This window comes from Crinia signifera, chromosome 11 (assembly GCF_055691185.1).
Source record: "Crinia signifera chromosome 11, ASM5569118v1, whole genome shotgun sequence".
Taxonomy (NCBI): Eukaryota; Metazoa; Chordata; class Amphibia; order Anura; family Myobatrachidae; genus Crinia; species Crinia signifera.
In genome coordinates this window covers 91,092,436-91,119,890 of record NC_139227.1, presented here as the reverse complement: position 1 = coordinate 91,119,890, position 27,455 = coordinate 91,092,436, and the positions used below count along the sequence as shown (strand labels likewise).

The window sequence follows — 27,455 nt, the reverse complement described above, 5'->3', positions numbered from 1 at the left end:
CGAATGATGTGGGTGGCACAAGCATATCTAAGGTTACTCTGAGGTAACAGGTGTGGATGGGCATTCAGAAGGAAGTGGGCGGGCAGCTGACATCTGGTTATGTCAGCTGCCTGCCCCCGGCGCACACATCAGTGGGCGATTTCCATGGGAACGCCTAGCATTCCCATGGGCGGAACTGTCTGCCGCCGCCCCACACACCCAGCATGTGCACTTGTGCGGAAATGCAGCTGCGCATACGCCAAACATCGGTCCACATGCGAATGTATGGTCCTTGCGAACAGACCAGAATAACCCCCATGTCTAAAGGTATAGTATAGCATACCTCCCAAAATGACCTCTCCAGGAGGGACACATTGCTCTGTTTCTGGACTTCGCTTTTAATTTAGGATTAGTATCACCGGTGTAGAAGCACCTTTCTTATCAATTAACCTGTTTAAAACAGGTGCTGGCAATCATACATTAATATGGAAGTCCAGAAACAGAGCAATGTGTCCCTCCTGGAGAGGGTCATGTTGGGAGGTATGGTATAGTTAGGCTAGGCACAGCGCCACTGCTGCACTGGAGTAAAGGTGAATTTGATCTCTGGAGAGTAGAACTCTGCACATTTGTTTACGTTACCATAGTGACTGCAGCCTAGTTACCGATGTCAGAACATTCTGTTATGCATTGTGTGTTCATGAAAACTTTTGAAGGTATTCTGAAAACCTAGTGTCCGGAGTGGGACTTCTCCCAGCTGGCAGGATGTCTCCAAAGATTCCAGGCAGTTTGAAAGGAAGTGGAGACCCTTTGAACTTTTATTGTACCAATTACAACAGCTCATATGGTAAGAGGAAATGTGTGTGTCTGGGTGGATCTTTCCTTCCGTAAAGGGGTGTACACACTGGCCGATAAATCTGCTGTCTAATTGAATGGCCGATATATCAATACAACATCAGCCAGTGTGTATGAGCGATATATCTGGCAACGGCTTTGTTCACACATAAATCACGTCAGCTGTGCAACACAATATATCCATACCTCCCAACATGACCCTCTCCAGGAGGGACACAATGCTCTGCTCCTGCACTTCCCTCTTTATAATTACCATCACCTGTGTTGATGCACCTTTCTTAGCAATTTACCTGTTCAACACAGGTGATGGTAATCATACATTAAGAGGAAAGTCCAGGAGCAGAGCATTCTGTCCCTCCTGGAGAGGGTCATGTTGGGAGGTATGATATATCTAGAAATATATCGGGTGATCAGCCAGCCGCCAGGGAGCCGCAGGTGATTGACAGCTCAATGGGTGTCCAAATGTGATGTCAATCCCGACGGATCAGGCTTTGTGAATGGAGCATACGCTGCCCGATCCATCTGTAGATATATCTGCAGATAAATTGATCTGCAGATATATCTATTAGTGTGTACTTAGCTTAAGGCTTGTGCACGAACTGTAGCCCCAAAATTGTGGCCCTATACTGTGTTGCTTGTTTTTATTTTGCAAGTTGGTCTTATTGGCATCAATTTTTTTACTAAGTGGTAGGATTGTTACAGGCACAATAATATAATAATTAAAGCAAATATAAGTAACAAAAAGCCAACATAAGACCTGTTTAGCTAATAAATCTAGCTGCGTACTCGGTCGGTAGTGCTCCCAAAAAGAGTTAAGCAAGATAACTGATTATATAGGTAAAACTAAAATAGAGGTTAGCTTCCCAGCGCTGGTTGGATCCAATGGATGATAGATGAACGATATTCCTGTTTTTTTTGTTTTATGTATAAGTGCTAAGGAGTGGTGCTCCTGGATAGCAATCCAGCTGCGGTTGAAAGCGCTGTTTGACTGAGAATCTATTTTTGTTTAAATTGATTATATAGGTAGTAGGTGATTCCCTCTGGGCGCTCTTCACACCGTCGTAAGGGGCTACGCCCGCACCCCCCCTGCTGGATCAGCGGTGTCGGCAGACCCTCCGCTCCAGCGAGGGGGGGAGTGCGGGCAGACCCACTGCACCGGGGGTGGGGGGGGAGGGGAGGGTGCGTGCAGACTAGGGTGGCCAATCCCGGGATCGGGATCGGCGGGATCCCGGGATTTGGCCCCTAAAACGCCGGGATTTCAATCCCGGGATTGGAGTTTCCAATCCCGGGATTGGAGTTTCCAATCCCGGGATTTCGGGATTAGACTGCGTCAGAGGTCACGCTGCGCAGGCCACACAAACAGCCGCCTCATCCGTGCGCACCACACTGACCTCCAGCCGCCTTGATGATACCGCCCACCCAGGCTTCCTGCACTGGCCTCTTAATGGACCCCGAAGCATCGCTCGACGAACCAGCCAGTCACCCACCCAGGCTGCATCCTCCTCCATGCCCAGCTCCATCGCCCACCGTCCCGGCCGCACCGCAATTGTAAGTAAATATGCGGGCGGCCGGGGCGGGATTTTGTATAGGAAGCCAATCCCGGGATCCCGGGAATCCCGGGATTGGGCATTTTTCAATCCCGAATCCCGGGATTGAAAAAATGCCCCGGGATTGGCTTCCCTAGTGCAGACCCGCCACTCCAGGGGAGGGCGGGTATACCCACTGCTCCAGGGGGGGTTGTGCAGGCATACCTGGCATACCCACTGCTCGCGCAGGGGGGGGGCGGGATTGCGGGCGGACCCGCTCATCCAGCAGGGGGGGCATGCAGACCTGCCGGGGCGGACATACCCACTGATGCGGGGGGTGGAACTTTGCGATTTCATCTCTCAGAGTTGTTTAAACCGCTCGCTTCGCCTTCTTTATTGTTCTGTTGGAGTATCGTCTTTCTCGGAGTCTAGATGATAATTCTTCACATTTGGCTGCAAACTCCGAGCAATTGCGACGGACTCTTAAGAATTCTCCTTTAGGCAGGTTTTTAACCGTGGGTGGAAAGTGAGAGCTTGTACTGTATAGCAGATTGTTTGTGGATTTCCTGTAGAGCTCCATGGACAATTTGTTATCTTCACCCCGGTATAGGCGTAGGTCTAAAAAGGTGATGCTTGTCGAACTACTTTTCTTAGGTTCAGGTCATTCGCGTTTAGTTTGGTGATGAAGGTAAGTAGTTGATCCTGGGAACCTTTCTAAATGATGAATATGTCATCGATGTAGCGCATCCGATTTCGGAATGCATTCTACATCGTTATCATTTTGGAATACGAATTCTCTCTCCCACCTCCTATTTTCTCAATGTTTCACTAATCTTTTTAGTAAGTGTGCCCCAAAACCCTCTGTGTTCTTCCTCTGTCTACCTGAGACATACCTATATAATCACTTATTGTCATCAAGCAGGCTGCCTGCATTTGCCTTTAACATGGAGTTTTACGGCAGATAAGAACCAATTAGCCCATATAGTCTGCCAATAGTTATAATTTTATTTATGAACAGGTTTTTATATAGCACCGATAATTATGTTGCGCTTTAAAATTGAGACCAATGATAAACTGTGTTTTATATATATATATATATATATATATATATATATATATATACATATGCAGCAGCAGCCAGATCAAGTCTCCAACTATCCACCGGGATACGGTCATTGGGTCACCAGCATGATGGTAGACAAGTAGAAGGTCACCATTAGGTAGACATGCATTATTTAGGTTGACATGACTTAAGGTATACATGCAGGAAGGTCGACATGGGTTAGGTCGACAGGGTCATTAGTTCGACATAGGTTTTTTAACTGTTTCTTTAGCATAGATGTGCCGACAGGCGGTATTTCATGCCCTACCATCCACTAGAGTGTGGAGGAGAAATAAAATAGTGTGCCAAGTGTAGTGCGGCACCGCACCCGAAGCATGGCGAGCGGACGCGCTGCTATGTTTTAGTGTTTATGATGACTGTGTTGACATTACGTTTAAAAAAAAAACAAAAAAAACTTTTTCTATGTCGACCTTACCCATGTCGACCTAAAGTCATCTCTACCTTCCTGCATGTCGAACTTAACTCATGTCGACCTAAATGCATGTCGACCAAATTCTTGTCTACCATAATGCTGGTGACCTAATGATCCATACCATATCCATCTTCCCTTCCCAACCACAGCAGGGAAGAGCTGCTGCAGCAGAAGATCCCGAAAACCCTCAATGAATAAGCTATTATCGGGAGACAGGGCCAGCATCCCTGCGGGGCGGCTTATTGGTCGATGTATGCCTAGGAGGTTGTTCATACATTGTTCATACATCGCCTGCACTGCTACTGACTAGGGGATTGAAGGAGCGTTAATCGGCTTGCTGTCCCTAGCGCACGTTAGGTGCGCTGGTAATACATAAAAAAAAAACATCATCCCCAGTTAACTAGCATTGAGGGCAGCATATACACTTAACGCTAGTTTATACATTTGCCCCATTATCAGAATGTGGAAGCTATTTGGAACAATTTAGTCATGAAGCAAAGCACAGCGTAAAATTACAGAGCAGGGTCAATTGCTGTTAAAGCACACTGGACTGTGGTGCATTGGAAAAGTGTGGAGTGACCAATCAACCTTCTCTGGTAGTGATGGGTGAGTCTGGGTTCGGCCAGGGAAACATTACCTGCCTGACTCCATTGTGATGTTTGGTAGATGAGGGATACTTTGTGTTTGGTTGTTTTTCTGGGTTTCATATATCCACTGAAGGGTAATCAGCATACCATGTCATTTGAACAATGTTATGCTTCCAACTTTGGCAGATATTCACTGTAATTTCTAGCAATGTGCAGCGAATCCTGTTTAGGATTCGCTGCACATTCTCTGCCAGCCCTCCCTGTCACCCTATTCAACACCGCAGGGGCTCGTTGCCCCTGATGGCGATTTTTAACCACCGCAGGGAGCCGGGGAATGGCGGTAGGCAGGGAGATGGAGGCCTCCCTGCAAGCGCCGGCATGTGTGGGGGGAAGGAGTGCTCCCGGCGACACATGCAGCAGAAACTGACCCCCGGGAAAGCTGGCAGGGGACGGGGGTAGGGAGCCGCTTCACTGGTCCCGCTCGCGCATATGTAATGAGCGTGACCAGTGTGAAGTGAATATCTAATGAGCGGCTCCCCGCCCCCCTGCTGGCAAATGTGTAAAAAAAATATATATATTTTTTTTAAATTAAATATATATTCATGTGCTGCAAAAATCACTTTCCAGTTCACCTTAAAAAGATGTCGAATGCAAAACGGTGAATGATGGCAAAATCATGCTGAAAGCAGTTCTCCATCCTAGCATTGAATACACTCTCAGCGAATCCCAGTGAAAACCCCATTGAAATACATCAGCGAATTGCAGCGAGCATGAAACGGAGAACTGGCCAGAATTCACTGTTCGCTTTCGGCGAACAGTGAACATTGAATAGGGTGGATCAGATTTTCAGGAAAAAAGATTCACCACAAGGAGTGAAAACAGCCCGATTCGCCGAAAAAAACAAACGGTGAATCGGGAACATTGAATACTGCCCTTTGTGGCAGCAGTTTGGGGAAGGCCCTTTTCTATTTCAACATGACTGTGCCCCAGTGCACAAAGCATGGACTATAAAAACATGGTTTGATGTACTTGAAGAATGATAAAGTGGTCTCAAATAAACCATAAACTAATCAGCTCCTGTTATTTTTCAAACACATGAAAGTTAGGAGCTGATTGGCTGCAGTGGCATAACTACAACATTTCCACACCCCTGCTGGAAAATCCCCCCCCCCCCCCCCACCCAGTAAAGCTAAGAAACCCCCCCCCCCCCAACCCTGTCTTAACTCACCTGTTTGCTGCTCCCGCACCTGTAGCTTTGACCCGCAGATCTACTTGTCTGTGTTCCCGGCACTCCTCCTGGCTCCTGCTAATGAAAAATGACCCTCACAAAATGGCTTCCCCTAACAGCAGACCATTTTTAAGGATGCTAGAGGTGGCCTCTCAAAAACCGTCTGCTCTAAGGGGGCAGACATTTTGTGAGGGACATTTTTCATTAGGAGCCAGGAGGAGCACCTAGACTGCAGACAAGTAGTTCTGTGGGTCCTGGCTACAGATGCGGCGGAATAAGACAGGTCCTGGCAGGCGACAGCTGTGCAGCGATAGCCCCTGGCGACCCCGCTTAGTTAGCAACTCCCACCACCGCGGGGTCTGTAGAGCTATTGTTACGCCACTGATTGGCTGGTATCTGTCTCCACTTTAGCACTTTCAAGACTTAAGCCCCATACACACTGGGCAATAAATGAATGATATCACTAATTTTAGCCCTTCTGAGCGATATCGCTCCATATAGTTGTCCCTGTAAGTCAGGCACACCCTCTCCCTATACTGCCCCTGCCATATACTACATACTCTGTAATGGAACATTAAAGTTATTCACAAAATATTCTTGCAGGTCGCTCAGAGTTGGTTACAGATAGTGCCCATCCTAGTGGCATTATCACCCATCGCAGTACCGGGTACCAGTCCAACTTTAGGCCGGCTGTATACTACTCACCCAATCTGGACCGAAAGGATAACCCACATATGGGGTGAGCCTTTAATTCCTCTTTTTCTATTGCCGTATTATATATCGTATTCACCTCTCTGCCTCTTCTATTAATTGATGAAGTCATTTGCTGAAACCTTTGTTCTTACCTTGTTTTCTGTGATCCATGATTGGCTCCTCTACTAAGAGGACACATACTCATCTTGCTTACCTTCTCCTGTATATCAGGCTGATGCTGCGGAACAATTACACATCAATTACTAAAAGGGATTTCAACGCTCATCAACAGGTCACAGGAGCTGAGCCACTTCCCAAGACCCTCAATTCCCTACAAAGCGGATACATTAACAACATTAAAGTCACCCACCCCAGATCCAGAACCGTGAGTGGTGGGAATTGTGGCGATTTATACTAAAGGTGCCCAGACACGAGTGCGATTTTGGGCACTTTTAATCCCATTCCGACGGATCGGGCCAAGAAATCAGATGAAAATTGTCAAATTGCATGTGTTTCAGCTCTTAAAATTGAGGGTCCTTTGGATTCGGATTGGAGACAAACAGGGCAGCCGAGAGGGGGGGGATTGGGTACTAATTACCCAGGCCCAGGCTTGCTGGAGGAGCCCCACAGGGGCCCTGGTCCGACCCCTCCCTTCCCCATCCGTCCCTCCCGGAGAGCAACAGCAACACACACCTACAGCATGTGCTATGCTGACAGCAGGCTCAGCATGAGTGTCTCACTGACAGCGTGAGAGGTCATGCTGAGCCTGCTGTCAGCACAGCACATGCTGTCGGTGTGTGCTGCTGCTGAGATTACAGTTTTTAGAGTTTTCTTTCACCCTCCTCTAAACATTTTGGGGGCGTGGCCTAAGTGTGGGAGGTGCCCACACCTCTCACACTTAGACCACGCCCCCAAAATTTTACCGGGGCCCAGCATTCCTTTCGTCTGCCCTGGAGACAAACACACACTCACTGGCGTGCAAAAGTTTTGGGCAGGAGTGAAAAAAATGCTGCCATTAGTATGGACAGGAATAATCTGCAAACTCTCAGCTTCTAACATTTGTCTTATTGTCACAGAGTCCATTCATGTCATCAGAATACAAAACCAGATTCACTGCGCAGATGCTCCATCACCCAGGTGAGACCTATAGGTAAATGGTGTATCCATAAACTGAGAACAGAAGCGTGTACCCCTACTGTATACAAAGAAGAAATCAGGCCACATCTCAAATCAGCTGCACCTGCCAGTTGTATATGATGATCACGTTCTATATGATTATCAGATTCCACAGTCACACTGACAACTAATCATGGGTTAACAATTAACATTTTATCATTCATTTTAACAACACAACTATTGGAGAGTTATCAGCCCTCAGCCTCTGACAGCACTTGGAAGCAGGTTCGATAATGAACTATGGGGGTTATTCAGACCTGACCGCAAAGCTGCGTTTTAGTAAATGGATAAAACCATGTTGCACTGCAGGTGGGGCAGATGTAAGATGCAGTGAGCTAGATTTGGGTTAGGTGTGTTCAAACTGAAATCTAAATTGCAGTGCAAAGGGGTGTACACACGGGCGATTCTTCTAAGCGGTTTGCCTGAATCGCCCTGTGTGTACACAGCGGGCGATAGTGATGCATGGCCCCACAGCGTTGCTATCGCCCGCCAAATAGTCAGTGCAGGCAAGAATATTCTTCCTACACTGTATATTTGGCCGCTGGCAGGATGTAGTTAGCTGTCTCTCTGATGGCGTTACTATATCTTGATACACACGGCGCTCTGTCGAAATCGCTGGGACTGAGTCCCCTGTGTACATGGCTTAAGAATAAAACAGCCAATATTTACCCTGCACAGAAACAATATAACACACCTAGAGATTTGTGCTGGAGATTTAGCATGGGAGATCCAACATGAGAGATCGCTCAGAAAGTGCCAGCGATGTGCACCGGCGTGGGAGATTTAAGTTTAGCAAGTTAATGCAGATGGCTGATCGCTATCGCCCACTATCGGCTGGTTATACATCTCCCGCCCCTAGTGACACACATCGATATCACTATGGGTCCTACACACGCATAAAGATGTAGGTTTAATTTTCAAGTCAAAATAAGTCAGATCGCTTAGTAAACAGCCCTTTATCACTACGTGTGTAGGCCCCATTACTCTCTGCACGTTACATTGCTGGACACCATGCTGCTTTGCGATAAGGTCAGAATGACCCCCTATGACTCATAGCAAAGTGCCTTTTGGGGCTGCTTTTGTCTTGTGTCAGTATGAAAGGAGCCTCATATGTCTGCTGCGTGCTGCTAGGGAACATCTACTCTTTCCACTACCAGTCTGTAGCTTCCTAACTGCCAGCTCTACAATCCTTATGATACAACTCTCAATAAATATTTAAAACTATTAATAACCTTGTTACTTGTTACTTCATATTCCAAGGAAGGATCATTTGCCACAAGTTTAACCATATGGACAGCTCATCGCTATATACATAATGATCAACTTACTGGAGTTACAGGCGCTTCCCAAATGCAAAATCTATGTCATGATCTTAATCTACTGTTATGGGACTATAAAGCCTATTTATATTTTATTATACATGTACCACAGTACCTGTCTTTTTTGGATGGAACAACCCTATACTATATACCACAATATTCAGGGGGCAGTTATTCATTTGAAAGAGTTAAGGCAGGGCTCGCGAGCGACGGGTAGCTCGCCGGGTGTTATGCGGTAGCTCGCGGTGTCACTTTGCAGCAGGAGGTCAAATGCGCAAGATAGTGACCTCCTGCCGCTCTGCCGGCATGTATTGGTTCCTCGCTTGGCGGCAGGAGGTCAGAAAGTGACTTCCTGCCGCTCCACGATCGTGCGTCGTGAGGTGACTTCCCAGCAGGAGATTTCACACCTTCACCCCAATGCCGTTGCCGCCACCACCTCCCGTAGCTGGTAACTGTCACTTTGCCATACCTCCCAACATGACCCTCTCCAGGAGGGACACAATGCTCTGTTTCTAGACTTCTCTCTTAATTTATGATTACCATCACCTCTGTTGAAACGCGTTTCTTTTCAATTAACCTGTTTAAAACAGGCGATGGCAATCATTAATTAAGAGGAAAGTCCAGAAATAGAGCATTCTGTCCCTCCTGGGGAGGGTCATGTTGGGAGGTATGCTTTGCTGTTGTTTTTTTAAACTGTGCAGTGCGTATTTGCCTGTGACTCCGATCCGCATACAGCTTTCACTGCTGTATAATGGGCATCATGTGTGGGACATATGTATAATGGGCATCATGTGTGGGACATATCTATAATGGGCATCATGTGTTGGTCATATGTATAATGGGCATCATGTGTTGGGCATATGTATAATGGGCATCATGTTTGGGGCATATGTACAATGGGCATCATGTGTGGGGCATATGTACAATGGGCATCATGTGTGTGGCATATGTAAAATGGGCATCATGTGTGTGGCATATGTATAATGGGGCATCATGTGTAGGGCATATGTATAATGGGGCATCATGTTGTGGGGCTTATGTATAATGGAGCATCATGTGTGTGGCATATGTATAATGGGTATTGTGTGTGGCATATGTTTAATGGAGCATCACGGTGTGTGGCATATGTATAATGGAGCATCACGGTGTGGGGCATATGTACAATGGGCATCATGTGTGTGGCATATGTATAATGGAGCATCACGGTGTGTGGCATATGTTTAATGGAGCATCACGGTGTGTGGCATATGTTTAATGGAGCATCACGTTGTGGGGCATATGTACAATGGGCATCATGTGTGTGGCATATGTATAATGGAGCGTCATGCTGTGGAACGTTTGCATAATGGAGCGTCACGTTGTGGGGCATATGTACTGTATAATGGGCATATGTATAATGGGCATCATGCGTGTGGCATATGTATAATGAGCATCCAGGTGTGGGGCATATGTATAATGGAGCATCACGGTGCGGGGCATATTTATAATGGGCATCACAGTATGCGGCATAGGTATAATGAGCATCACGGACTGCACTATTGGGGTCATGTGTATCTGGCACTGTACTATTGGGGGCATATGTGTATCACACCTCCATTTTCCATGGCTGCACCCCATGTGGCTACAGCTCTTAAAGAGCTGACCATGCCCTCATATTGGAAAAAATGGGGGATGTAGCCTCGCAGGAGTTCCACGGTAGTAGGTGAACCCTCTAATTTTTGCCGCGTGCCGAAGGCACGCACATATGTCTCCTCTCCTCTGCCTCGTGTTGGGAGGTATGTTTGTGACATATTGGACATTGCAGTGTGTGGCATATTGTGTCTGGGGCATTGCAGTGTGTGGCATAAGTTGTCAGGGGCATTACGGTGTGTGGCATAATGTGTAAAGGGCATTTTTTTGGATATTATGCAGCTTTTAAAAAAAAAAAAAATTTAGTAGCTCTTCGGGCGGTTTATTTTGTCGCGAGTAGCTCCTGCCCCGAAAAAGGTTGGAGACCACTGAGTTAAGGCATCCATACACACTGGGAGACTATGCCCAGCATGTATGGACAATGATGATTGCTATCATCGCTGCGGGGAAAGCCGCTCAGTGCACACACACTGAGCGGCTTTCCCCCTGCCCGGCGCCGACGGAGGGGGGAGGATGGCTTTGCATAGCGCAGAGTTATGCAAAGCCGTCCTCAAATCCGCTCATCTGCTGGTATAACCAGCAGATGAGCGGCTTTCCGGGGATGATGCGGGAGCGAGCAGCAGCGCTCATCGCCGGAGCATACACAGAATGCCGCTCAAACATGCTGTTTTGAGCGACTTTCAGCTCAAAGTCACCCAGTAAGAATGTGTTAAAGCAGGGGTGTCAAACTCAAATTCATCGGGGGCCGCATCAGCAGTTTGGTCACCCTCAAAGGGCCGGTCCCCCCAAAAGTACAAATGACAGAAAACTTGTACAAGGTGTACTTTAAAGCAGTATGAAACAGGACATGCATATAACAATAATGCGATAACAAAAATGGTGGGCCATCAAACACAGAGCTATGCTGCAGAAATTTAATTCCACATCCAGTACTAATTATATTGAGGTGCAGGGTTCAGTGGTAGACAGAGACAGAAGGTACAGAGCTGCCTTAGGGATGCTAGAGGAGGTGACACCATTTTGGGAAAGACATTTTAATGTGGGCTAGCAAGATAGACACGCAGTGACTAGAGGAGAGCATGGCCTGGTGTGTAAATGTCACCATCAGTGACAGAGATCCCCACGTACAGCGACCAGCCCGAGCTATACACTACTAACCTATTTCAGTCAGCCGCCTCGCACACACGGTTACCGCTACTACCAGCAGTCCAGCACGGATCGCCAGCTGTGTGACGTCCCAGTAACCAACCCCGCAGCTCCGGTGAGCGAGCGAGTGTGCGCTGGGTGGGGGGTGGGTGAGAGGAGGTGGCCTAGGCAGGAGCTGGGACCCACTGCCCCTGCGTGCTATCTCCTCGCGCGGGCCACATGACGAGGTCTGGCGGGCCGGATTTGGCCCGCGGGCCTTGTGTTTGACACCCGTGTGTTAAAGTTTTAAAATTGAATGTACTATTAAATGCATTCATACTAGCTTCCAAATATTGTATATTCATAAATCCGTATTACTTAGCTTTTCATTTCTGACTGATTATCTTTACCATATTTTCAACACAGTTGAATTTGAACATTTTCACAAATGTCTCCACCTGTACGTCACATTATATATGTAGAGGAACATCGTCTTTCTCTCCACAGGCTCTTCTCAAAGCGCAGTTATTGGAGCAATGGAGAATTCAGGATACACAGAAGGATCAAACCTGGAACCCATAACCCACGATCCTCATTCACAATACCATGTGCCTGTAAGAATGGGGTTGACACACAGGGGGTAAATTTACTAAGATGGGAGTTATGTTTTAGATGGGATGGGCAACCAATAAAATTCTATCTATTATCTTCTAGAGGGTGGCAAATATATAAGAAGTAGATTCTGGTTACCCATAGAAACATCCCATCTGAAATAGAACTCCCATCTATCCCCCATAATGCTCTTGTCATGGGGCTGTTGGGCAGGAACAGAAGGGGATAAATTACATAGATGAATGTAAGCATGCGTGTTTTTAACACTTTCAAAATAAAATGCAGTTGTAACCTGCATACAATGGTCCGGATTCAGCACTGTACGTTGTTGCATGCTGCAGGGAAGCGTCTCACTGTGCAACACCGTACAGCTAAAATCAGGGTTGCCGACTTTAAGAATCTCCTCCCGGGAGAAGCCTGGAGAGGAGACTTTCAGCAGCAGTTCTGGGGGCGGGGCTTGAGTGTTGCATCATTAAGCCCCGCCCCCAGGATGCAAAATAGCCAAATTCATGGATCTCTCTGGAGGGGGCGGGGCTAAAATGACAGGATTGTGATGTTTTATCTCCGCCCCCTCCTGAGACCCGCTCATTGCGGCATTTAAATGCCGACGTCGGGGGAAGATGGCCGCGATCGGGGGGCGCAGTGGGGGGCCTTTCCGGTGGGCCAGGAGGGGGACCCGATTTTCGGGAGACTCCCAGCCATTCCGGGAGGGTAGGCAACCCTGGCTAAAATGCAACTGCAGCAGGAGGCATCTACAGGAAATAGCTGCCTCCTGCATGCATCTGTGATGATATATTGAGCAGCTAAATGTGCGAACACACTATACAACTTTTTATAACGATGTGCACAATATTATTAATGAGATTATAGTGCATGCCGTCCTGTGTACGTGCTATATCATTAACGAGCCCCCTGTCATCTGTACATGCAGCCAAATTTTGACTATATCATGGTTACCAACCCTCCCAGATTCTGGGGGACCCCCGCTGCCCCCCCCCCCCCCTCGGTTGCTGCTCTCCCCCCTGACTGCGGCGTTTAAATTACCTTATGCCTGCAGATCTCCGGGGAGGGGGCGGGGCTAAAGCGGCATAATCGCGTCATTTAGCCCCGCTCCCTCCACGGAGAGAGGTAAATTTTGTAACTTTCCTTCATGGGGGCGGGGCTTAATGATGTCACATTTAAGCCCGCCCCCATGCTCCTGCTGAAAGTCTCCTCTCCGGGCTCCTCCCGGAGAGGAGCTTTAAAGGTCGGCAACCCTGGACTATATCATCAGTAACAGCATTCACAGGGATGTGGCTGCTAAACGGTATCATTTGATTATCCCACAGGTTGCGTATTCGCAGCCTTGCAATCAGGTCTAAATAACCCCCTATATGGTTTGTAGTACGAGAGCATAGACAGTGCTAGGGCAAAATCATTAACAATATCACATAGTGTGTACGCGCCTATAGTCTTCTGCAGAGTGTGTGCATTATTTAGCACTTTAATGTTCATTTCTGCTTGTGTGTCATATAGAGAGGGAACCACCGGATTATGGGGCACAGCATCACCAAGACTGATTTCCTGCCACTTTCCACTTTGAAGGTAATCTTCTGTACCAACAAGGGGGTTATTCTGATTCACTCAAAAAGACGCAATCACTCTCTAATGGACAAAACCATATGCACTGCAGGTGGGGCAGATGTAACATACGAAGAGAGAGTTAGATTTGGGTGTTTTATTGTTTCTGTGCAGGGTAAATACTGTCTGCTTTATTTTTACACAGCAATATAGATATCAGTTTAAAGTACAATACTCACCCAAATCTAACTCTCTCTGCACATGTTACATCAGCCCCACCTGCAATGCACATGGTTTTGTCTATCAAAGAGTGATTGTGCCTTTCTGAGTGAATCAGAATAACCCCCCAAAATGTCATAATTCTGTTTTTTTTTATTGGATGCTACACATGGTTTTCATTTTCTTGTGACTACTTACTATTACACAACATATTTCATTAATATTTCCCTATATTGTCATCTATACCTGGAATTCGCCAGAATACATTCTCTGAGGGCTAATTTATCAGATATTTTGAATAATGTGTAATAATTTACAAGCAATTAGTATTGTATATCAATCCCATACTCTTCTTTTGAACTGCATATGTCAGGCATGTCCAAACTGTGGTCCTCCAGCTGTTGTGAGATGACACATCCCAGCATGCCTTGCCATACTTTTAGCATTCCCTAATGGCAAAACTGTGGCAAGGCATGATGGGACTTGTAGTTTCACAACAGCTGGAGGGCCATCGTTTGGTCATGCCTGGTTTATGTGGACACTGGAGATAATCCATGATAATATGGGCCTGATGAAGGGCCTGATTCAGACTTGATCGCTGGGCTGCGTGTTTTCGGAGCGCACTGATCAGGTAAACATCGGCCCGCCGACCACACTCCCCCACCCATGTGCACGGCTGCGAATGTGATCCTAGCCATGCACACGAGGGGAAATCCATTCCCAATCACTCTCCATCTAATGGTTTTCCCCCTGTAAGTAGGCCAGGACTTATTTGGGGCTGCGTTGGCCGTGGGGAGAAGCAGGACGCTAATGACATCATCGGCCCTCCCTCCCAACGACCGGGGAATGCCTGCGTTTTCTGGAACACTCCCAGTAAATGCACGGTTACCGCCCCCAAATGCTGGCAGGGTGTCAATCACCCTCCGAGCAGACAGCGATGACTAGCATGCGCCATCGTTCGATAATCGCAGTGCTGCGAATTTGCAGCCCTGTGATGGGGTCTGAATTGAGCCCTAAGACCTGATCGCAACTGCAAAATCTTTCCCTTATAGACAAAACCATGCTGCACTGCAGGTGGGGCAGATGTAACATGTGCAGAGAGATTTACATTAGGGTGGGGTGTGTTCAAACTGAAATCTAAATTGCAGTGTACAAATAAAGCAGCCAGTATTTACCCTGCACAGAAACAAAATAACTCCCCCAAATCTAACTCTCACTGCATGTCCATTTGAGAAAGATTTTGCATTTGCGATCAACTGTGAATCAGGCCTAATATTGAGTCTTTTGTACTTTGTTATAATAAACACCAGAGAAATGGCACTTCCTATGCTATGTTAAGCCGTGTAAACAGTACCTAATGTGTGTGCCCTGCCATCTTGGTGGTGGCATTGACACAGCAGTGTTGGCATCAGTGAATGCATACAAACTTGCCGATGCTGGCAGTGACAGAGGGGGAAGCGGTTACATACCTCCCAACATGACCCTCTCCAGGAAGGACAGAATGCTATATTTCTGGACTTTCTTCTTAATTTCTGATGACAGTTACCTGTGTTGAAATACCTTTCTTAACAAATAACCGGTTTAGAACAGGTGAAGGCAATCATAAATTAAGAAAGAAGGCCAGGAATAGAGCATTCTGTCCCTCCTGGAGAGGGTCATGTTGGGAGGTATGCGGTTAGCAAAGCACTCCCTCATCTGTACATGCAGGACAACAGAGGGCATCGTTAACAACCCGCGGAAGCACACATCGTTTCCAATATTTAGCATACACACTAAGCGATGTTTTAAACGGCATCGCTCAGAAAAGGAAAATGGTGCAATATCCTTTAAAAAGTCGCTTCGCGTCTGTGAGGTTAGCCGGCTGACCGTAAGACTGTAATTATGATATTTTATTATTTGTAGTGAAAAATGTACACTTTAGTCAGTCTGTACCCTGTAGTCCTATGTATGTCTGTATTTCCCAGGACTTTATTCATGTAAGCATTATACCATTGAGACCATTTGCCCGTGGTTACGTCACTGCCTCCAGGTAATGTTCTTAGTAAACTGCGATGGTATCATGAATAAGGGATTTGTGACTATGAAGTTAATTATGGCAGTCTTCCCAAATGCGTATTACTTAAATATTGTAACTGTATATGTGGAGACAAATGGTCCGGCTAGAAGTGACCAAATGCTTAGATTACAATCTGGTCAGTTTGTGTATAGTTTTTGGTTCAGGGATCAAAGGGCCTCTTTATAGGCTGTTTAGTAACAGAGACAACAGGTAGTGGCAGAGACATACACTTCCCCCCCAAATAACAAGAAGCTAAAGGATGGATAACACCAGGGTCAGTCTCCAGAGAAGAGATCTGTTTACATGAAGGTGTGAAATCCCTTACATACACAAGCTTCAAAGCCAGATGAAGGGAGTGAGTTAATCAGCCCCTGGACAGGTAATAGGAGACCCTGTTATATTCATACAACTGCACCCAGCATAGGAAGGGTTAAGAATTCCTGAGGGAGGGGGAGAGGGGTGCCTTTGGGATGTAAGTTGGTGTTTGCAGGAAGAGAAGGGAGAGATGTGAAGGAGAACTGAAGGAGAAGAGAGGAGGAAGGAGGTTAGTCGCAGTCTTAAGGTTCAGAGGTATGCTCTACCTGTGTCTTGTGGAACGCCTCATCCTCGCTTCTGTGGAGTTGCCAGTGTTTTGTGGACTTATACAGTTTTCTGCTATCACAGCTGTGTGGATAAGTGATAGTTTGCCCTGTGGAACTGATCTGGGACTGTGACTATACAAGGACTGTCTGTTTGGGCCTGCTACCTGAATATCTTTCTACTCTGCAATTTACCTTTGCCACTGTTTATTGTCTATTTGTGCGTGCTGTGGAAAATAAACCATTCTTCTGGTTTCATCTGCTCGGTGTCTGAGTGATTGAGGAACTCGTACCCTCACATTTGGCGGCAGCGGCGGGACCACTCAGACACCAACCTTCGAGCAACGAGTCATAAACACCTCAGGGAATGGATCCAGCACCACTATGCTACCGATACAGCAAAAAGGATCAACTGCAGGATCTGTGCCGTACGAGGCAGATTGAGTTTGAGGCATTGGACACCAGAGCAGCATTAATGGCAAAGCTGGCACAATGGGACCAAGAACACCCTGGACAGGAGGACGATGAGGACCCCGTCCTAGAGCGGAACGAGGTGCAGGGGGCCAACAGGACAAATGCTGGACTGAAATTTGCCATGCCCCTAGTTTGGGTTTGGGGGAGGAAGGACATGACGGGGTGGTGGAAGTGCCAGGGCCAGAGCCCCTATATTGGCCTGCTGTTTGGCCCCTGTTCCTTGGGCAAGAGGGGGAGGTGGAAAGTGGTCCCCGCCCCATTGTGCCCGAGGCAAAAGTATTAGTAGGTTACAATGTTGCAGAGAGGGGGTACCCAGAATCCGAAGAAGAGGAATCGCTACCTCCCTTGTTAGTTCCAATGTATGACTCAGACTGTAATCATGCCCTTGCTGGTTCGGCAAACCAGCCGCCTTTTACAAGATGGGTTTGGTATGATGTCACCCTGTGGGACTCCGGTGGTACATCCAAACCCCAGATTCTCGGCTCTGCATCCCGCTATTCCAGGTTGTTATTGGTTCCTGAGCAACTGGGCACAGTGACTAAAGATGTAGGGGGAGGAGTGTGAGGTTAGCCGGCTGACCGTAAGACTGTAATTATGATATTTTATTATTTGTAGTGAAAAATGTACACTTTAGTCAGTCTGTACCCTGTAGTCCTATGTATGTCTGTATTTCCCAGGACTTTATTCATGTAAGCATTATACCATTGAGACCATTTGCCCGTGGTTACGTCACTGCCTCCAGGTAATGTTCTTAGTAAACTGCGATGGTATCATGAATAAGGGATTTGTGACTATGAAGTTAATTATGGCAGTCTTCCCAAATGCGTATTACTTAAATATTGTAACTGTATATGTGGAGACAAATGGTCCGGCTAGAAGTGACCAAATGCTTAGATTACAATCTGGTCAGTTTGTGTATAGTTTTTGGTTCAGGGATCAAAGGGCCTCTTTATAGGCTGTTTAGTAACAGAGACAACAGGTAGTGGCAGAGACATACACTTCCCCCCCAAATAACAAGAAGCTAAAGGATGGATAACACCAGGGTCAGTCTCCAGAGAAGAGATCTGTTTACATGAAGGTGTGAAATCCCTTACATACACAAGCTTCAAAGCCAGATGAAGGGAGTGAGTTAATCAGCCCCTGGACAGGTAATAGGAGACCCTGTTATATTCATACAACTGCACCCAGCATAGGAAGGGTTAAGAATTCCTGAGGGAGGGGGAGAGGGGTGCCTTTGGGATGTAAGTTGGTGTTTGCAGGAAGAGAAGGGAGAGATGTGAAGGAGAACTGAAGGAGAAGAGAGGAGGAAGGAGGTTAGTCGCAGTCTTAAGGTTCAGAGGTATGCTCTACCTGTGTCTTGTGGAACGCCTCATCCTCGCTTCTGTGGAGTTGCCAGTGTTTTGTGGACTTATACAGTTTTCTGCTATCACAGCTGTGTGGATAAGTGATAGTTTGCCCTGTGGAACTGATCTGGGACTGTGACTATACAAGGACTGTCTGTTTGGGCCTGCTACCTGAATATCTTTCTACTCTGCAATTTACCTTTGCCACTGTTTATTGTCTATTTGTGCGTGCTGTGGAAAATAAACCATTCTTCTGGTTTCATCTGCTCGGTGTCTGAGTGATTGAGGAACTCGTACCCTCACAGCGTCTATGGGGCTTAATGCTGGGTACACACCAGGACGACTAGGGCCCGATCCCCACAATCTAGATCCAATTCCGATCAATTGGATGTAGATTGTGTGCTGATTGGGCCCTTTTCTGACCTGGTGTGGACCGATACCGATCCGATGCACGGTCCCGCGGGTCGGTCGGTCGTTATTGAGATCCTACCTGCTGCAGGTAGGATCTCAATGACGACCATACAGCCGGGTGCGGGTCGCCATCGGATCGGACCCGCTCACGGTGCACATCGTGAGCGGGTCGTGCCCCCCCGCGTCACCGTGAGCGGGTCGGACGAGACACTGACGACCCGCTCACAATGTGCATCGTGAGCGGGTCGTCCTGGTGTGTACCCTACATAAGAGGCATTTAGGGGTAGATGTATGAAGCAGTAATAAGGGAGAAGTGAGCCAGAGGAGAAGTGGCCCATGGCAACCAATCAGCACTGATGTGACATCTATAATTTGCATAATATAAAATTATACAAAGCAGCTGATTGGTTGCCCTATGGCTCACTTCTCCCTTATCCCTACTTCATACATCTACCCCTCTGTGTCATATATATTTTCTTCTGCTCACCATCATACATATGGAATGGTCTCTAGCTATGAGATTTACTGTCATTATTCTATTGGCATTTATTTCTATCTGTCCTTTTTGTATTCTCTTGTAGGGTAATGAGCTGTTGCCAGCTTTGTCCGGGACCTCTGGAAGAGACAGTGGATTCACCAGAGAGTCGCATCAAGCTCGTCATACCATTGTAAGACTCAGATACTTTATCCCATTGTCATGCCATCTTGATGTGATTACCCTCACCTTCTGATTTGTCCCTTGATAAATATACAATAGGCCCCTTACGATGGCTTCCAGCCTCTTTCCACAACGAAGCAGACAGAAGATCCTGTGGGAAGAATGTATGTTGGTAGGAAGGTCAGTACAAACAAGTGCTTGTGGTTGACTGAGGTTAAAATACTTTTAAAATGGGTGACGAATGGCTTTTATTTTGCTATTTCAGGAACCGTCCGGATTCAGTAACAATAATCATATCTATGTAATGCCTGGGAAGGAGCCGCCACAGCATTATCTGACTGACTACAGCCTAAGGTGCCGTATACTGTACAGAGCAACTTGTCCCTCACTGATCATATCTGTATAATGTTTTGTCCCATAGGTAAACACCAATACTCCACTAGACCTGTCCATGGTATAAAACTACTACTGCTTTCACCATTCATGTGGTTGTTACTTCAGCAATTATACAGGTTGCAAAAGACCCTCTATTTCATGAGCGTACTCCTATCATGTCCAGTAAATGACCGCTGGTTACTGAAGTGAAACCAAACTAGACAATAGCCAGACGTATTAAGCTTCAAAAAGTTATAAAATGGAGATTGATAATAAAGCCAGCCAATCAGCTCCTGCCATGTACACAGGCTGGGTTTGAAAAATGGCAGATGGGAGCTGATTGGCTGGTTGTTCATCACTCTTGATACATCTGGACCTATGAGGTACATTTTCTAAGATGGGAGTTCTATTGAAGATGGGATGTTGCCCATAGCAACCAATCGGATTCTACTTCCTTTATATCCAGTACCTTCTAGAAGATAATAGATAGAATCTGATTGGTTGCTATGGGCAACAGAACTCCCATCTTAGTAAAGTTACCCCTATGAGTAGTGTGGCCAATCCCAGGCATTTTGTTGAAGCCCTGGATTTGGGATTGAAAAATGCCCAATGCCAGGCTTGAGACTCAAGGCCCTCCAGCTGTTGTGGAACTACATGTCTCAGCATGCCCTGCCACCGTATTAGCAATCCATTATATAAAATCTGTGGCTGGGCATGCTGGGAGGTGTAGTTCCACAACAGCTGGCGGGGCATGCGCTTGACACCACTGACTTAGATGGAGCCGGCCACCCTAACTATCAGTTATATTTATTAAAGGTCAATTTTAGATGGATCTAAATCGATATTGGGCTAACTGGTTAAAACGGGATATGGTCACTGGGTCGATCTCTGAAGGTCGACATGCATGAAGGTCGACATGGGGTTAGGTCGACAGGGTCATTAGGATGACATGGGGTTAGCTCTACAGTCAAAAGGTCGACATGGGGTTTAGTTTTTTGAACCGACGCGCCGACTGGCGGCATTCCATGCCCTACCATCCACTAGAGCGAGAATAAAATAGTGTGCCGAGCGTAGCGAGCCATGCGAGGGGACGCGGTACTACGTTACGGTGTCCATGTTGACATTTTGAAGGAAAAACTGTGGAAAAAAACCATGTCGACATTTTGACTGTCTACCTTCCCCATGTCGACCTAATGTTTGTCTATCCAATGATCCATACCCGGTTAAAACACACATTTTCTAAAATGGAAAGATTAATATAAAAAAAAAATCTGTTAATAAATATGTGATTTAACCCTAGTAGACCAACGTTGATTAAGATCAATTTTATTCAATAAAAATCAACCATAGTAAATACTAATGACCCTCCCCACCTGTGCACAGGAGCAATTGTAGATTTAAGTCTACTACAACCTATATTTGCCTTCTGTCTCAGCATCGTGTTATACAATATTTTAATGAAAGAGCTCCTCAAAGAAAGACATGTTGACACCACAACAGACTGGTTTACGGTGGACAAGTCATGTACTGTATATCCTCTCACACCGGCCGGCCACACGTGCCCCTTTGATCATCCACCGCTCGGTCAGATTATTTCTTTACCTGATTCACTAATATCATCACTGCTTGGCTCCATTTTGTCATAGATTAATCTCCAAGCTGCTTCTGATCAGCGGCCATATGGGCCTATTTATCATGGATCGCATTTACAATGCGATCTGGGCGGAATGTTACCGCCCAGGATCGCATTGTAAAATGCGATTCCATCGGTGGTATGTATCATACCTGAGGTGCAGGGACAGGGCTCCGAAAATAGCCCATCCCAGCGCAGTAGTAAGCCCAAAGCTGGGGGGTCTACGCATGCGATGTTAGTGCTATCCCCCCGCCGACCACACTGCCGCCGGGGCAGTGCGGTGTGTAGCACATAGGCTATTGCCAGCTCAGAATGGCGATAGCCCAAGGATGCGAAGCCGGGCTGCCCGATGTTGATATGGGGGAGGCGTCTGGTGGCGATGCAGGGGGGATCGCAGTAAGGATCGGAGATTCCTGCTGTGGTCCCCCTTTGATACATTCGGGGGATACTTAATATTTGTGGCTAACCCCTGAAAACGGGTGTTTTCTGGGATTTAGCGCAAATATTTTATGATAAATGTGCCCCTTAGAGATGAGCATATAATGAGGGAGGAGAGAGGAAAACAAGTGGAGGAAAAGGCCAGAGGAGTCAAGGGCACATATGGGAAGGGGACGTACACATTGGGAGGTAGGAGGCACATGCGCTCATGGAGAGGCAGTGGTCAGAGGTACATATGGGAAGGGAAGATGTACACAGGGAGGGAGGCAGAGGCACTTGTGGGGGAGAGGCTTCAGAGGCACGGTTGGTGAGGCAGTGATACATATAGACAGGGTTATTTTTCTGCAGGCTCCAGCAGGAACTGAGGCCCTTATTCAGTGCACATGGTTTTGTCCATCTAAGAAATATTTTGTCAGAAAGAGTGAACTAGAATAAGGGCCTCAGTTCCTGCTGGAGCCTACTGAAAGATAGCCCTGCATATAGGGAAGGCAGAGGCACTTATGCGGAGGTCATAGGTACACTGCAGAGTACATATGGGGAGGGGAGATTATATGGCACGGGGCAATGGGAGGCAGAGGCACACTTAGGAAAGTAGGAGGCACTGGCACTTATGGGAAAGACTTGCCTATATTTCTGATGACTCATTGAAGCAGATGAAGGAGGAGACTTAAAGATGGGGTGGTGACATATGTAAAGTGTAAAGGATTAGCTGTGAGTTTCCTGAGTACAGCTACTGCAGTACCACTCTTGTCCACTGTGTGCACTGTAGAGCACTTCCTTTTTTTTATTGTAATAGGGCCTACACACATCCCGATTTTGGCCAGAGATATAGCATGCCAGATTTAGCATAGCAGATTTCCTTTGAGCACAAAATCATCTATATTGCTTAGAACGTGCAAAATGTGTCAACGATATGCCTCAGCGATTCTGCTTAGCGATTTAAGCATGCCAGATTCTTCTCAAGCATGGGAAAAAGAAAAAAAAACTCATTTAAATAAAAATGGGCAGTTCAAAGGGCTGGGGGAGTTCTTGGGGAGTTTTAAGGGGAGAGAAGTCAGGAGAAGTGTTGCAAAGAGTACCTGTACATAATAGCACCTTACCAGAGTGTTTGCAGTACTTTCTCTTCACTCCTCACCCCTTGAAAAAGATTATTTTTCAAGGGGAGAGAAGTCAGGAGAAGTGTTGCAAACAGGAACCATACCTGTACATAATTGAACTTAAAATGAACAATAAATAACATTTTGAAATGAAATGACACCATACCGTGTTTTTTATAATTTTTTATAAATACTATAAAAGTATAAAATTGAACACCACTGGGTTCATCAACAATATCAGGCCGAGAAATGCCTCTGGCCCAAAGACTTTTCAAACAAACAAAGGGATCAGGCCAACAAACTCACAACAGTATACTAGAGCCAACAGAAGTGATGACTCACAAAATGTGCAAAGAAGAGATAGCAAAGGTAAGGACAGTCTTCAGTGAAGGACACACAACAGTGACTGATAACGCATCATTCTGGAGTCAGGGCCTAATGACGTATACAAGCAGACATTATAGTCTACACGGAATCGAAAACGCATGGAAGAGCAATTTTTTCAACTTTTAAAATTTGGAATTTTTTTGGTTTTGAAATTTATAATGGATAATAAACAGCATCGTCCTGTCCTTGTGTACTCGAGAACGCTGAGTACATTCCACTGGACAGACTGCTGGTGGTGGCTGATGTGGGCGGGTTGGGTGAAGGGGCTCCCGTCGTGTTAGCTGGGGCAAGCTGCGGAGGATTTGCCGCCGGATTAATATAGGGTTGGTGGTAGGGATACTGTGGTGAGGGTCCGCCAGATGCGTAATGCATCGGGTCGCGCATTAATTTGAGGTCATCAGGAATGTTTTTATCCTGTGCCCGAATTATTGCGTCGTACACGATGCATTTGAATTTCCGACGGGTGTCGTCATCCATAGAACGCATCTCCGAGTCTACCGTGTTTGAAAATTGCCGAATTGAATCAATAGGCTTATTAAGCCTTGCCTCCGCAAATTGAAAAAATTGCTCTGAGCTGCCGGCAACAGATCTTTTGGCTGCCTTCTTCCTCTGCCTGGGTGGTGGCGTTGGCGTTGGCAGGGGGGTAGAGGTCGAGGGTTCCACTTCCTCGCACTCTAGATCTGTAGCCGCTGTAGTCTCGGACGTCTCCGCAAACAGCTCCGGAGTAGCATCCTGTAAAATAAAATACTTTAGGACCATGAATAATGATGACATGTAGCATATCTATATGTGTTCACACTTACCAGATCCTGGCTCTCCTCCTCTTGCCTAATTGGAGGCACAGGATCCATGCTATTCTGTCCATGCGTCTTCGATTCTTTCTCCAGCAGGAAGTGCATCTGGTCGTAGTACCATAACGTTGGCTTGTATACGTCATCGGCACCGGCTCCAGAACTCTGCGACTCAGTCACTTTTGCGTGCTCCTTCACAAAGACGGTCCTCAAATTCGCTATCTTCTTCTTCACACATTCCATGGTGGCATCACTTCTGTTGGCTTTAGCATAGGCCAGCAAAGCATTGTAGGCCTGATCCCTTTTCTGTTTGTTTGAAAAGTCTTTGCTTGTAATTTGCCACAGGCATTCGTGGGCCCGATATATGTCGATGAACCCAGTGGTGAATTTCTTGGAGCTATTCTGTTTTGCCATTTCTGTGTGAATAATATGGTATAAAATGTAAATACATAATTAACAAATAGGCATCCACCATTATGTACATAAACAGTCCAAACTAGGTCAGCTTACAATCTATTGTCCCTACCACATGTACATGCGCACACGTTCACTGTTTTTTTAGGGGGTCTGGTAAGACCATTTACCCCATCATAGACATGCAAGTAAACAACACATGACTAGCTTTTGCAATGTGCCAACACCCCAGAGCATGCATGTTCAAACCACATGACTAGCTTTTACAATGTGCCATCACCCCAGAGCATGCATGTTAAAACCACATGACTAGCTTTTACAATGTGCCATCACCCCAGAGCATGCAAGCAAACACCACATGACTAGCTTTTGCAATGTGCCAACACCCCAGAGCATGCATGTTAAAACCACATGACTAGCTTTTACAATGTGCCATCACCCCAGAGCATGCAAGCAAACACCACATGACTAGCTTTTGCAATGTGCCAACACCCCAGAGCATGCATGTTAAAACCACATGACTAGCTTTTACAATGTGCCATCACCCCAGAGCATGCAAGCAAACACCACATGACTAGCTTTTGCAATGTGCCAACACCCCAGAGCATGCATGTTAAAACCACATGACTAGCTTTTACAATGTGCCATCACCCCAGAGCATGCAAGCAAACACCACATGACTAGCTTTTACAATGTGCCATCACCCCAGAGCATGCAAGCAAACACCACATGACTAGCTTTTACAATGTGCCAACACCCCAGAGCATGCAAGCAAAAACCACATGGCTAGCTTAGCAATGTGCCATCACCCCTCTCCAAACTTGCGCTGGGGGCAGCGGGCATCACATGACACCCTCACCCAGAAGCATGCTTTATTTTATGACATTGGTGGCACAGTGGGCGCCTCTCATCCCCCCAAACATCATTGTGCCCATATTCTTGCGCTGGGGGGGCAGCGCGCAGCGGGTGCAGCGCGCATCACGTGACACCCTCACCCATGCTTTATTTTATAACATTGGTGGCACAGTGGGCGCCTCTCATCCCCCCAAACATCATTGTGCCCATATTCTTGCGCTGGGGGGGCAGCGCACAGTGGGTGCAGCGCGCATCACGTGACACCCTCACCCATGAAGTTTACATTGGTGGCACAGTGGACCCCTCTCATTACCACCCCACCCCACCCCACCTGTGATCAGTGCGTTGGTGGTGCATAGTGGAGAGCATAGTACTTACCAGCTCCGGAGGGTTCACAGCGCGTGGTGTCTGACAGCAGCAGCATGTGCAGAATGGAGAGGAGGGCTTCAGGGAGTGTCCAGATGAGCAAAATCGGTGGTCACTTGAGCACAAAAAAAAGACACCAAACAGAAGGCACCCGATATGCAGGGTCTTGCTAAACGATTTTGCTAGATTGATGGGACATGCTCATTCTTCATCTTAATGCGATTTAGACGCGCGGGGCCGCGCATCTATATCGGTTTAGCCCCCACACACACACAGATGTATGCTTAGTTTCTAAGCGACCTTGCTAAATCGCTTAGAAAATGGCACAAAATCGGCATGTGTGTAGGCCCCATTACTCTTACTAAAATTGTCACTGCTCAGCTTGTTATAGATTAATGTGTCATACATCTAAACCTTCCTTGGCAAATGCTCTAGAACAGGAAAACATTAAGATTAATCGGAATGAGCAGACAGATGCTTACCAAAAGGAGAGAGAAACCCCTATGTTTTGTAGTACAGCACATTTTCTGAACACAAAGCAAATAGATCTATCCTCATGAGTCTTCTTTCTCATCGACCCAAGGTTCAGTTCCCCAACACCTGTTGGGAGAGATCAGGAAGGCTGGACACGTGGCGGGATCCAGAAACCGCGGCAAAGTGGCTTCCTTGCAAATAATGAAGCACATATACGCGGAATTTAAGCCAAGCGATAGGTAAGAACAAGCTCCATGTCTTGTTTCATACTTGCCTACTTTTGAAAACTAGTTTCAGGGAGATTATAGTTGGTAGTAAACTTTTCACCTAAAGGGCGTGTCTAGATCCATATATGGAGAGATTGTGAATGTGGCACCTAGAAGCGTGGGTGTGTACTGCTACATCTGAGAGGAATCTTTTAAAATGATTAAACTTATATCCAAATGTAGATGAGACCCAAAGCAGTTAGTAAGAGCTACTATACTTGGTAAAGTGCTGGGAAATGGTGCTGATGATTCAATGTAAATGTATCTGTCTCTCATTCCTTTTTTACCCAAAAATGTAACAGTGTAATGTGGGCTAGGTGCAATGAGGGAGATGGCTAGACTAATGAGGGAGAGAGGGAGATTGCTGCTATTTCAGGGAGTCTCCTGCAGAATGAATGAGGGTAGGCAACTATGTCTTCTTCCCACATGGTTTCTCACCTATTCCACTGCCTAACATTTAATATTTGGCTTAAACCCTACAGGAGAAGAATCTTGCAAAACGGATACCAAGGTGCAGATTATTTAGAAAACAATTGTCTGCTGTTCTGCTTACAAAATAAAGGTTTCTGAGCATTGCTGGAACGTGTGTTTCTGTATTTGGAAAATACGGTGTGGGGGAAGTGGAAGTGGGAATAACTGCATTCCACAGTATAATGTCATACTGTGAGTTGCACAATATGCAACCATCACTTCTTGTAGTGTTGCATTGTCTATTATTTATTTATTGCTTTATTTTTTTTTTAAATATAAAGCAGCAAATGCGGTCGCGTTTTACAATTGGAAACAGTGACAACATAAA

At 46.5% G+C, this 27,455-nt stretch overlaps 1 protein-coding gene across 1 annotated transcript; it reads left to right on the top strand.

Moving 5' to 3' along the window:
- Window positions 1–534: 534 nt before the first annotated feature.
- Window positions 535–27,231, top strand: SAXO4 (stabilizer of axonemal microtubules 4). Its single transcript, XM_083165741.1, has 11 exons — window positions 535–823; window positions 6,311–6,446; window positions 6,632–6,785; window positions 7,477–7,537; window positions 12,157–12,263; window positions 13,777–13,845; window positions 19,484–19,570; window positions 19,660–19,740; window positions 19,826–19,914; window positions 26,500–26,629; window positions 27,139–27,231. Exons 1-10 carry the CDS (start codon window positions 742–744, stop codon window positions 26,615–26,617), a joined length of 984 nt encoding a protein of 327 aa, XP_083021867.1. The 5' UTR covers window positions 535–741; the 3' UTR covers window positions 26,618–26,629; window positions 27,139–27,231.
- The last annotated feature ends 224 nt before the right edge of the window (window positions 27,232–27,455 follow it).

Bases quoted from the DNA above. Each gene is read 5' to 3' on its own strand.
- SAXO4 (XM_083165741.1), top strand. From the start codon at position 742: ATGTCTCCAAAGATTCCAGGCAGTTTGAAAGGAAGTGGAGACCCTTTG. The intron at 6,447-6,631 runs GTGAGCCTTTAA...CCTGTATATCAG, and splicing joins AAGGATAACCCACATATGGG to GCTGATGCTGCGGAACAATT. The intron at 19,915-26,499 runs GTGCCGTATACT...CATCGACCCAAG, and splicing joins CTGACTGACTACAGCCTAAG to GTTCAGTTCCCCAACACCTG.